General features: G+C 46.2%; 1 protein-coding gene across 1 annotated transcript; it reads right to left on the reverse strand.

Moving 5' to 3' along the window:
* Window positions 1–474: 474 nt before the first annotated feature.
* On the reverse strand, window positions 475–12,155 carry LOC135509624 (protein shisa-like-2A). The gene is made up of 3 exons (XM_064930424.1): window positions 11,752–12,155; window positions 3,867–4,003; window positions 475–2,616 (listed from the first exon to the last, which is right to left on the reverse strand). The coding sequence occupies exons 1-3, from the start codon at window positions 11,931–11,933 to the stop codon at window positions 2,441–2,443; spliced, it is 495 nt and encodes a 164-aa protein (XP_064786496.1). The 5' UTR covers window positions 11,934–12,155; the 3' UTR covers window positions 475–2,440.
* Window positions 12,156–12,554: the final 399 nt, after the last annotated feature.

The following is a 12,554-nucleotide window of genomic DNA, read 5'->3' on the forward strand; positions in this document are numbered from 1 at the left end:
TTACCTTTACATTTCTATTGTGGAATCTGTAACGCTTCAGGTTCACAGACTGAATAGAGCCCTTAATTGTGGTTGGAAATGGTGTCGTCATCAACACTGAGTGGCAGAATGGCTTTACTGTCTTCAATCCTATGTTCCTCTTTATCCAGAGGCATATATGGAGATTGTGTTCATAGATACATACATTATATATAATGTGTATATACTTTATGTACATAAACACAGTGTTGCTGTTCATGTTGGAGAGGGTGAGCTCCAAACACCCCCGATGTCGTCAACAGTTGTCCCATTTTGAGTTTGTGTTTTATGTAACCACATCGTGGTGTTGACAGAGCTCCGTGCTCTTGGATAGCTTATGTAAATGTTTGATCACAAATTGATATAGCATCTGCTTCTCACACTGTTTTTTCAAATGTATATAAAAGAAATAGTTTGTTTTTATAAAGCACTTTGAATATTGAAAGGCCACATGCATTTATTTTTGTAAGTACATTTTAATGTGTTGTGCACTCAGCCACACACTTTAATAGATTGAGAAAACATCAAACTTGGTGCCTGCTGTGATAACACACCATAAATGTGCAACATCTTTCCTCTTTCACACGTTACTCTCTATTTGCAGCATGACTAACAAATAAGTGACTCACACAACTGATGCCTCATGACATGCAACCATTGTATATTGCAAATTGGCGACACAATGACTTTGACCACATGAATGAAAGTGTTTCTGAACATGGTGGACAGCAGCATGGACAGGAGGTGGAACATATGGGAATGTGTTCTATAATCTCTGCCATGATCAATGCTGAGTTTTGAGAAAATCAAACATGACAGTTTACAGATGACAGTTCAACATGCAATGTTTCAACAAGCAATTTCATGTATTTTATATTATAGCAGACATTACCTTTTTTTAAAGCTGAAATCCACATAAGGGCAAACGATGCCGCTGTGCGCGCCAGCACATTTGTTATTGTTTTTGTTGATGAAATTGTTTTTGTTTGTTTGTTTTTGTTGATGGGTTATGGAGTGTCCAGCATCGTGAAAATAAATAATTACATTATGTTCGCTGTTGGTCTATCGCGTGTGGAATAATAATGATGATGATGATGATGATGATGTCAGCGGGTGTGACTGTTGTTGTGATATCGCAAAAGGACATGGCAGTTTTACCTTTCTGGATTCCACCTTTAACGTTTTGAAAACAGGGGCCAAGTTAAGGTAACTGGAAGTCTGAGGCTTTCTGTTTGTTATGTGTTGTACTATGTCTGATTTGCTTCCTCATCAGTTCTATTGGATGCAAATACGCTGTAGACACTTGTTGTCCCATTGGCAACATTCTCAACCAAATAAACATTTCACACACAGACACGTAGACGATCGAAAACAGTGTCCGGATAGAAGGTGAAGAATCACACAAACTGTCTGCGTTGAAGTTCACTAATGCTGGTTTGAGGAGCTTGTTATCTGAGAGTGTCTGTCTTGAAGACACACGAGCTTCTGTTAAATCAGACACAGTTAAAATGGATTTCTCAACACAAAATAATGAATGAAAATATTTCCCTCTGTCCTTTCTCTTGCTTCATCAAACAACATTGGAATACAGAGGTGAGGCAAGACAGACAATGCTTCGGCTCCACAGTTGTCCAGTGTGACTTCTGTCTTTCTGTTTTTTAAGTTTATTTTCATCAACAGAAAAAAAAGAAGCTCAACTGAAATGTTTCTAGAGTGGGTTAACCAGCCAACTACTGTTTGAACATTGACAAACTCAGTACTACTCCAGTCCATACAGAACATGGTCATTAATGGTTGTTGCTTCTCCAGTCCTCCCACTGTGAGGCGTGGTCTTCTATACACTCATTTCCAGTCAGAACAAGTAAGCATCTGACTGCCTTTAGAAAACAGCGTCCTATGAAGTGCCCTTCATATTAAAGGCCCAATGCATACATTTTTATCTCAATATCAAATAACTTCTGGGTAACAATTAAGTACCTTAATGTGATTGTTTTTGAATCAAAATGGTCAAAACGAAACAATGGCTTCTTAACAAGAACAATTTCTCATGCAAGAACTTTGAAAGGACGGTCTGGGAGGAGGAGAAAACTGAAAACTAGCTGTTATTGGCTGAATTTTTTGAAACTCTCTTTCTTATTGGCCTATTAATCTATTAACCAATTTACTGCCTGGTGATGTTACCAGTCAGGCCAAAACTCCATCCCACCAAAACAGGCTGAAATTTCAGGCAGTCTTTTACAAACAGCTCTTACACTAATAGGGCATCATCATTATTAAAAACATGTCACAGTATTATCCCAACCTAAATATATATCAAACACAAATAAATCACGTTTTTGACTGCACTAGGCCTTTATGCGTCCTACGAAGGGCCCTCCATTACCTCCTAAGCATCCTACAAGTGCCCTCCATATTAAGAGCACTACGATGGGCCCTCCATGTTGACGGTGGTGACGAAGCACCTCTGGAACAATCTCTCAGGGTCGGGTGGCTGGTTGTCACAGTCCAGCTTCCTGCTGAAGAAGTGCTTCCTGAAGCCCTGAGGGCCGATGGACGGTGCTGGGCCGGAGTGGCTGGGGCCCTCACGGGGGTCCAACCCTGGAATACCGAGACACACACGCAGGCACGCACAGACACACACACACACACACACTGCAGATGTACTTGTTCATTGTGAGATAGAAATGTGTGTTTTTGCTGTCCTCTTTTTTTATTCCCAACCAGACATCGCTAGCTGGCCCGTCATTATGGTATGTCACTAGCTGGCCCATCATTATGGTATGTCACTAGCTGGCCCATCATTATGGTATGTCACTAGCTGGCCCATCATTATGGTATGTCACTGGCTGGCCCATCATTATGGTATGTCACTAGCTGGCCTATCATTATGGTATGTCACTAGCTGGCCCATCATTATGGTATGTCACTAGCTGGCCCATCATTATGGTATGTCACTAGCTGGCCCATCATTATGGTATGTTACTAGCTGGCCCATCATTATGAAACCAGACATCACTAGCTGGCCCATCATTATGGTATGACACTAGCTGGCCCATCATTATGATATCTCACTAGCTGGCCCATCATTATGGTATGACACTAGCTGGCCCATCATTATGATATCTCACTAGCTGGCCCATCATTATGGTATGACACTAGCTGGCCCATAATTATGGTATGTCACTAGCTGGCCCATCATTATGGTATGTGGTATGTCACTAGCTGGCCCATCATTATGGTATGACACTAGCTGGCCCATCATTATGATATCTCACTAGCTGGCCCATCATTATGGTATGACACTAGCTGGCCCATCATTATGGTATCTCACTAGCTGGCCCATCATTATGGTATGACACTAGCTGGCCCATCATTATGATATCTCACTAGCTGGCCCATCATTATGGTATGACACTAGCTGGCCCATCATTATGGTATGTACTACTGGCCCATCATTATAATATCTCACTAGCTGGCCAATCTTTATGGTATGTCACTATTGGCCCATCATTATGATATCTCACTAGCTGGCCCATCTTTATGTTATGTCACTACTGGCCCATCATTATGATATCTCACTAGCTGGCCCATCATTATGGTATGACACTAGCTGGCCCATCATTATGGTATGTACTACTGGCCCATCATTATGGTATGTCCCAAGCAAGACAATAATGATGATATGTCACTACTGGCCCATCATTATGGTATGTCCCTACTGGCCCATCATTATGGTATGTCACTACTGGCCCATCATTATGATATCTCACTAGCTGGCCCATCTTTATGGTACGTCAGTAGCTGGCCCATTATTATGGTATGTCGCCAACTCTGGTCACTTGTGTTACCTGGTGGTCGTAGTGGCAGGCCGTTGTCAAGGCGACTGGGCTTAGTGGCGATGAAGAGGTAGCAGAGGACACAGACTGTGATGAGGAAGGCCAGGAGGACCACCGCTGCTATGGACAGACCTATCAGAGCCCCAAAGCTGGGGAGGGAGGGAAGGAAGGGGGGGGTGATGGTGAGGGGGAGAGGGAGGGAATGGAGAGGGGTAGAGAGAAGGGAAGAGGAGAGAGAGAGAGAGATGAGGAGAGAGAAAAAAGAGGAAGAACACATCAAAAGAGAGTGAAAGAGCGAGTCTCAACATCAACAGTGAAGAGGTGACTTCGGGATGCTGGCCTTCTAGGCAGAGTTGCAAGGAAAAATACATATTTCAGACTGGCCAATAAAAAAAGAAAAGATTAAGATGGGCAAAAGAACACAGACACTGGACAGAGGAACTCTGCCTAGAAGGCCAGCATCCCGGAGTCGCCTCTTCACTGTTGAAGTTGGGACTGGTGTTTTGTGGGTACTATTTAATGAAACTGCCAGTTGAGGACTTGTGAGGCATCTGTTTCTCAAACTAGACACTCTAATGTACTTGTCCTCTTGCTCAGTTGTGCACCGGGGTCTCCAACTCCTCTTTCTATTCTGGTTAGAGCCAGTTTGCGCTGTTCTGTGACGGGAGTAGTACACAGCATTGTACGAGATCTTCAGTTTCTTGGCAATTTCTCTCATGGAATAGACTTCATTTCTCAGAACAAGAATAGACTGAAGAATTTCAGAAGAAAGTTCTTTGTTTCTGTCCATTTTGAGTCTGTAATCGAACCCACAAATGCTGATGCTCCGGATACTCAACTAGTCTAAAGAAGGCCAGTTCCATTGCTTCTTTAATCAGAACGAAAGTTTTTAGCTGTGCTAACATAATTGAAAAAGGGATTTCTAATGATAATTTAGCATTTTAAAATGATAAACTTGGATTAGCTTGTTATGTACTTGAGTGAAGACCCAAAAGCGGTTTTAACAGAAAACAGAGTTCTTTAATGAAAAACAGGAATGGCATAAATCCTCTTCCAACGTAGTCAATGGAACAAAAAGAACGTTAGTATAATGCAGGATGCACCTGCCAGGCGGACTCCGACAGGATAGGACAAGGTGGAAGCAAACGGGACGACAGCTTGCTTCTGGCATCAAAAACACAAACAAGAATCAGACACTGAAAGTAGCAGGAACAGAGAGAGAAATAGAGACCTAATCAGAGGGGGAAGAGAGAACAGGTGGGAAGGAGTGAATGAGCTAGTTAGGGGAGATGTAGAACAGCTGAAGAATGAGAGACAGAGAAGGTAACCTAAAAAGACCAGCAGAGAGAGACAGAGTGAAGAGAAAGGACAGGAACAGACATAACAAGACATGACAGTTCACCGAGCGCCTCCTGGCGCACTCGAGGAGGAAATGGCGGCAACGGAGGAAATCATCGATCAGAACGGTCCAGCACGTCCCGAGAGGGAACCCAACTCCTCTCCTCAGGACCGTACCCCTCCCAATCCACTAGGTACTGATGACCACACCCCGAGGGCGCATGTCCAAAATCTTACGAACCCTGTAGATGGGTGCGCCCTCGACAAGGATGGGGGGGAGGGACGAGCGGGGCGCGAAGAACGGGCTTAACACAGGAGACATGGAAGATGAACGCGACGAAGATATCGCACTGCGACAGGATTAATGACCTGAGAAATACGGAACGGACCAATGAACCGCGGGGCCAACTTGCGTAGAAGCTGTCTTAAGGGGAAGGTTCTGAGTGGAGAGCCATACTCTCTGACCGCAACAATATCTAGGACTCTTGGTCCCATCAGTCTTATTACGGCAAAGTGCCGACCTGACCCCCTTCCAGGTGCGCTCGCAACGCTGGACAAAAGCCTGAGCGGAGGGGACCAGGACTCGAGCTGAGATGAGAACAGCGGAGGCTGGTACCCGAGGCTACTCTGAAAAGGGGATAGACCGGTAGCAGACGAGGGGAAGCAGTTGTGGGCTACTCTGCCCAGGGAGCTGTTCTGACCAAGACCAGGGTTACGAAAAGAAAGACTGTGTAAAATGCGACCAACAGTCTGATTGGCCCGTTCGGCTTGACCGTTAGACTGGGGATGAAAGCCGGACGAGAGACTGACGGAAGCCCCAATCAAACGGCAAAACTCCCTCCAAAATTGAGACGTGAACTGCGGGCCTCTGTCGGAAACGACGTCAGACGGAAGGCCATGAATTCGGAAAACATTCTCGATAATGATCTGAGCCGTCTCCTAGCAGAAGGGAGCTTATCGAGAGGAATGAAATAGCCGCCTTAGAGAATCTATCGACAACCGTAAGAATAACTGTCTTCCCCGCTGATGAAGGCAGTCCGGTGATAAAATCTAAAGCGATGTGAGACCACGGTCGAGAGGGAATGGGAAGCGGTCTGAGACGGCCGGCAGGAGGAGAGTTCCCAGATTTAGTCTGCGCGCAGACCGAATGTCACGTTCCCTGGGCCACCAGAAACGCTGGCATACCCCCGAACGCCGGGGTGGCCGGCTAACTTGGCAGAGTGGGCCCACTGAAGAACGGCCGGACGAGTAGGAACGGGAACGAACAGAAGGTTCCTAGGACAAGCTCGCGGCGACGGAGTGTGAGCGAGTGCTTGCTTTACCTGCCTCTCAATTCCCCAGACAGTCAACCCGACAACACGCCCCTCAGGGAGAATCCCTCGGGGTCGGTGGAGACCTCAGAAGAACTGAAGAGACGAGATAAAGCATCAGGCTTGGTGTTTTTGAGCCCGGACGATAAGAAATAACAAACTCGAAACGAGCGAAAAACAGAGCCCAACGAGCCTGACGCGCATTAAGTCGTTTGGCTGAACGGATGTACTCAAGGTTCCTATGGTCAGTCCAAACGACAAAAGGAACGGTCGCCCCTCCAACCACTGTCGCCATTCGCCTAGGGCTAAGCGGATGGCGAGCAGTTCGCGATTACCAACATCATAGTTACGTTCTGACGGCGATAAGCGATGAGAGAAAACGCGCAAGGATGGACCTTGCCGTCAGAGAGAGAGCGCTGAGAAAGAATGGCTCCCACGCCCACCTCTGACGCGTCAACCTCAACAACAAACTGACTAGAGATGTCAGGTGTAACAAGAATAGGTGCGGATGTAAAACGATTCTTAAGAAGATCAAAAGCTCCCTGGGCGGAAACGGACCACTTAAAGCACGTCTTAACAGAAGTAAGGGCTGTGAGGGGAGCTGCCACCTGACCGAAATTACGGATGAAACGACGATAGAAATTAGCGAAGCCCAGAAAGCGCTGCAGCTCGACGCGTGACTTAGGAACGGGCCAATCAATGACAGCCTGGACCTTAGCGGGATCCATCTTAATGCCCTCAGCGGAAATAACGGAACCGAGAAAAGGAACAGAGGCGGCATGAAAAGTGCACTTCTCAGCCTTCACATAAAGACAGTTCTCCAAAAGGCGCTGGAGGACGCACGTGCTGAACATGAATCGAGAGAGACGGTGAAAAAATCAGGATATCGTCCATGTAAACGAAAACAAAAATGTTCAGCATGTCTCTCAGGACGTCGTTAAAGTGCCTGAAAGACAGCTGGAGCGTTAACGAGGCCGAAAGGAAGAACCCGGTATTCAAAGTGCCCTAACGGAGTGTTAAACGCCGTCTTCCACTCGTCCCCCTCCCTGATGCGCACGAGATGGTAGGCGTTACGAAGGTCCAATTTGGTGAAAAACCTGGCTCCCTGCAGGATCTCGAAGGCTGAAGACATAAGAGGAAGCGGATAACGATTCTTAACTGTTATGTCATTCAGCCCTCGATAATCCACGCATGGGCGCAGGGACCCGTCCTTCTTCTGAACAAAAAAAAACCCCGCTCCGGCGGGGAGAGGAGGAGGAGACTATGGTACCGGCGTCGAGCGAAACCGACAAATAATCCTCGAGAACGTTCGGGAGCCGACAGAGAGTATAATCTACCCGGGGGGAGTAGTTCCCGGAAGGAGATCAATACTACAGTCATACGACCGGTGTGGAGGGAGAGAAGTGGCCTTGGAACGACTGAACACCGTGCGCAGATCGTGATACTCCTCCGGCACCCCTGTCAAATCGCCAGGCTCCTCCTGTGAAGAAGAGACAGAGGAAACAGGAGGGATAGCAGACATTAAACAGGTCACATGACAAGAAACATTCCAGGATAGGATAGTATTACTAGACCAATTAATAGAAGGGTTATGGCGCACTAGCCAGGGATGACCCAAAACAACAGGTGTAAAAGGTGAACGAAAAATTAAAAAAGAAATGGTTTCGCTATGATTACCAGAGACAGTGAGGGTTAAAGGCAGCGTCTCACGCTGAATCTTGGGGAGAGAACTACCATCTAAAGCGAACAAGGCCGTGGGCTCCCCTAACTGTCTGAGAGGAATGTCATGTTCCCGAGCCCAGGTCTCGTCCATAAAACAGCCCTCCGCCCCAGAGTCTATCAAGGCACTGCAGGAAGCAGATGAACCGGGCCAGCGGAGATGGACCGGAAAGGTAGTGCGTGATCCAGAAGGAGAGGCCTGAGTAGTTGCGCTCACCAGTAGCCCTCCTCTTACTGATGAGCTCTGGCTTTTACTGGACATGAGGTGACAAAATGACCAGCGGAGCCGCAGTAGAGACAGAGGCGATTGGTGATTCTCCGTTCCTTCTCCTTGGCCGAGATGCGGATACCCCCAGCTGCATAGGCTCAGCATCCGAGCCGGCGGAGGAGGGTGGCAGTGATGCGGCAGGTGGCAGTGATGTGGAGAGGGGAGCAACGGAGAACGCGAGCTCCTTTCCACGAGCTCGGCGACGAAGATCAAACCGTCGCTCTATGCGAATAGCGAGAGCTATTAAGGAGTCCAGACTGGAAGGAACCTCCCGGGAGAGGATCTCATCCTTAACCTCGACGAGGAGATTCCTGGTTAGCGAGCAAAGCTTCGTTCCAGTCACTAGAGGCAGCGAGAGTGAAACTCAATAGAATAATCCGTTATGGATCGATTCCCCTGACATAGGGAAGACAGGGCCCTGGAAGCCTCCTCCCCAAAAACAGAACGGTCAAAACCCCGTATCATCTCCTCCTTAAAGTCCTGATACTGGTTAATACACTCAGCCCTCGCCTCCCAGATTGCCGTGCCCCACTCACGCGCCCATCCGGTAAGGAGAGAAATGACGTAGGCGATGCGGGCTGCGCTCCTGGAGTAAGTGTTGGGCTGGAGAGAGAACACCACATCACACTGAGTGAGGAATGAGCGGCACTCAGTGGGCTCCCCAGAGTAACACGGCGGGTTGTTGATCCTGGGCTCCGGAGACTCGGAAACCCTGGAAGTGGGCGGTGGATCGAGGTGGAGTTGGTGAACCTGTCTTGTGAGGTCGGAGACTTGGACGGCCAGGGTTTCAACGGCATGTCGAGCAGCAGACAATGCCTAGCATCGCTCCCTGGATCTCGACGGCGGAGTGAAAAGGGTCCGGAGCCGCTGGGTCCATTCTTGGTCTGATTCTTCTGTTATGTACTTGAGTGAAGACCCAAAAGGTTTTAACAGAAAACAGAGTTCTTTAATGAAAAACAGGAATGGCATAAATCCTCTTCCAACGTAGTCAATGGAACAAAAAGAACGTTAGTATAATGCAGGATGCACCTGCCAGGCGGACTCCGACAGGATAGGACAAGGTGGAAGCAAACGGGACGACAGCTTGCTTCTGGCATCAAAAACACAAACAAGAATCAGACACTGAAATAGCAGGAACAGAGAGAGAAATAGAGACCTAATCAGAGGGGGAAGAGAGAACAGGTGGGAAGGAGTGAATGAGCTAGTTAGGGGAGATGTAGAACAGCTGAAGAATGAGAGACAGAGAAGGTAACCTAAAAAGACCAGCAGAGAGAGACAGAGTGAAGAGAAAGGACAGGAACAGACATAACAAGACATGACATAGCTAACACAACGTGCCATTGGAACAAAGGAGTGATGGTTGCTGATAATGGGCCTCTGCACACCAATGTGGATATTCCATAAAAAATCATCAGTTTCCAGCTACAATAGTAATTTACAACATTAACAATGTCTACACTGTATTTCTGATCAATTTGATGTGTTTTTAAATGGACAAAAAATGTGCTTTTCTTTAAAAAAACAAGGACATTTCTAAATGACCCCAAAGTGCTTCGAGAGACTAGTCAAGAATCATATCACCGGCCACACTAGACTCACCTCAGTTTGCATTCCGCCCTAACAGGTTCACAGATAATGCAATAGCCATCACAGTGCACACTGCCCTATCCAATCTGGACAAGAACAATACCTATGTAAGAATGCTGTTCATTGACTTCAGCTCATCATTCAACACCATAGTACCCTCCAAGCTCATTATCAAGCTGGAGGCCCTGGGCCTCAACTCCACCCTATGCAATTAGGTCCTGGACTTTCTGACGGGCCGCTCCCAGGTCGTGAAGGTAGGAAACAAATCAAATCAAATCAAACAACATCTCCACCTCGCTGACCCTCAACACTGGGGCCCCACAAAGGTGCGTGCTCAGCCCCCTCCTGTACCTCGCTGTTCGCCCACAACTAGGTGGCCATGCACGCCTCCAACTCAATCATCAAGTTTGCAGACAACACAACAGTAGTGGGCTTGATGACCAACAACGATGAGTCAGCCTACAGGGAGGAGGGGAGGGCTCTCAGAGTGTGGTGTCAGGAAAAACACTGCAACAGCGCCTCTTTCAACCTCAGGAGGCTGAAGAAATTTGGCTTGTCACCCAAAAGCCTGACTAACTTCTACAGATACACAATCGGGAGCATCCTGTCGGACTGTATCACTGCCTGGTACGGCAACCGCTCCGCCCTCAACCGTAAGGCTTTCCAGAGGGTGGTGCGGTCTGCACAACGCATCACCGGGGGCAAACTACCTGCCCTCCATGACACCTACAGCACCAGATGTCACAGGAAGGCCATAAAGATCATCAAGGACAACAACCACCCGAGCCACTGCCTGTTCACCCCGCTATCATCCAGAAGGCAAGGTCAGTACAGGTGCATCAAAGCTGGGACCGACAGATTGAAGAATAGCTTCTGTGTCAAGGCCATCAGACTGCTAAACAGCAATCACTAACTCAGAGGCTGCTGCCAACACACTGACTCAATCACTGGCCACTTTAACAAATGGATCACTAGTCACTTTAAACAGTGGAACTTTAATGCCACTTTAATAATATTTACATATATTGCATTACTCATATCATATATATATATATACACTCTATTTTATACTGCACCTTGCCTATGCTGCTCGGCCATCGCTCATCCATATATGTATATGTACATATTCCCATTCACCCCTTTAGATTTGTGTGTATTAGGTAGTTGTTGGGGAATTGTTAGATATTACTGGACTGTCGGAACTAGAAGCACAAGCATTTCGCTACACTCATAATAACATCTGCTGACCATGTGTATGTGGCCAACTATATTTGATTCGATTTGATTTGACATGTCCTTCCAATAAGGTTAACCATTTCCCGTGATCAATTTGAACTTTGACACATTTTCATGTTGGATTTTAATTTAGGTATTTATCACCTTCCATAAGTTTGGCATACAATAGCCTATAGTTAATAAGATCACCATAACTCCAGTGCAAACCAATTGAAATGTGAAGATCCTATAAATCTGTTATCAGTATCCTAAAAAATATCCTTAATTCTAGTGTATTAATTGTGTGCGCTTTGCTGTATAATTATGATCAACAACCTCTCTCATCTTGTGGTTTCTTGAGATAAAATAAAGCATCACAGTCTACCATTGTAATAACTCTACAAAAAACTATGTCCAAAAAGCACACCATCATAAAGGCTAGTAAAGATCCCTTACGTACCTGAGCCACCACATGTATCCATACTCATAAGGGAAAAAGCTGTTGGGATCATCACAGCAATACTTGATATCGTTAAATCCGCAGCAGAATGTCGCGCTCGGATCGCTCCCTTCTTTAGGACACGAAGAGCCATTCATAAACACATTCTCTGCGTTGTAGTAGCTTGTGCACTCCGAACTCATGCTGGTAGAAAACACACTCTTAGGGAGAAGAGTCGGAGAGATGATTTCCTTAGATGTTTAAAGGTCTCATTGTAATCCTATCCACATAAGTGTCCCTTGCTCTGCTGAAAAGTGCAAAACATTTATTCCAAGGATGCCACTGAAATGGGATGAAACTTTGCACCTCGACATATAGAATTCTAGAGTACCCCTCCCATCTCTCTCTCGCTCTCTCTCTCTCTCTCTCTCTCTCTCTCTCTCTCTCTCTCTCTCTCTCTCTCTGTCTCTCTGTCTGTCTCTCTCTCTCTGTCATTCTCTCTCTCTGTCTGTCTGTCTCTCTCTCTCTCTCTCTCTCTCTCTCTCTCTCTCTCTCTCTGTCTGTCTGTCTGTCTGTCTCTTCAATTCAATTCAATTCAAGGGCTTTATTGGCATGGGAAACATGTGTTAACATTGCCAAAGCAAGTGAGGTAGATAATATATAAAGTGAATATATAAAGTGAAATAAACAATAAAAATTAACAGTAAACATTACACATACAGAAGTTTCAAAACAATAAAGACATTACAAATGTCATATTATATATATATATACAGTGTTTTAACAATGTACAAATGGTAAAGGACACAAGATAAAATAAATAA

The sequence above is a fragment of the Oncorhynchus masou genome, chromosome 3 (assembly GCF_036934945.1).
Source record: "Oncorhynchus masou masou isolate Uvic2021 chromosome 3, UVic_Omas_1.1, whole genome shotgun sequence".
Lineage (NCBI taxonomy): Eukaryota > Metazoa > Chordata > Actinopteri > Salmoniformes > Salmonidae > Oncorhynchus > Oncorhynchus masou.

Excerpts from the sequence above, each read along its gene's own strand:
- LOC135509624 (XM_064930424.1), bottom strand. The coding sequence starts at position 11,933 with ATGAGTTCGGAGTGCACAAGCTACTACAACGCAGAGAATGTGTTTATG. Across the intron at positions 4,004-11,751 it reads GGATACATGTGGTGGCTCAG|CTTTGGGGCTCTGATAGGTC; the intron begins GTACGTAAGGGA and ends CTCCCTCCCCAG. Across the intron at positions 2,617-3,866 it reads CCTGCCACTACGACCACCAG|GGTTGGACCCCCGTGAGGGC; the intron begins GTAACACAAGTG and ends TCGGTATTCCAG.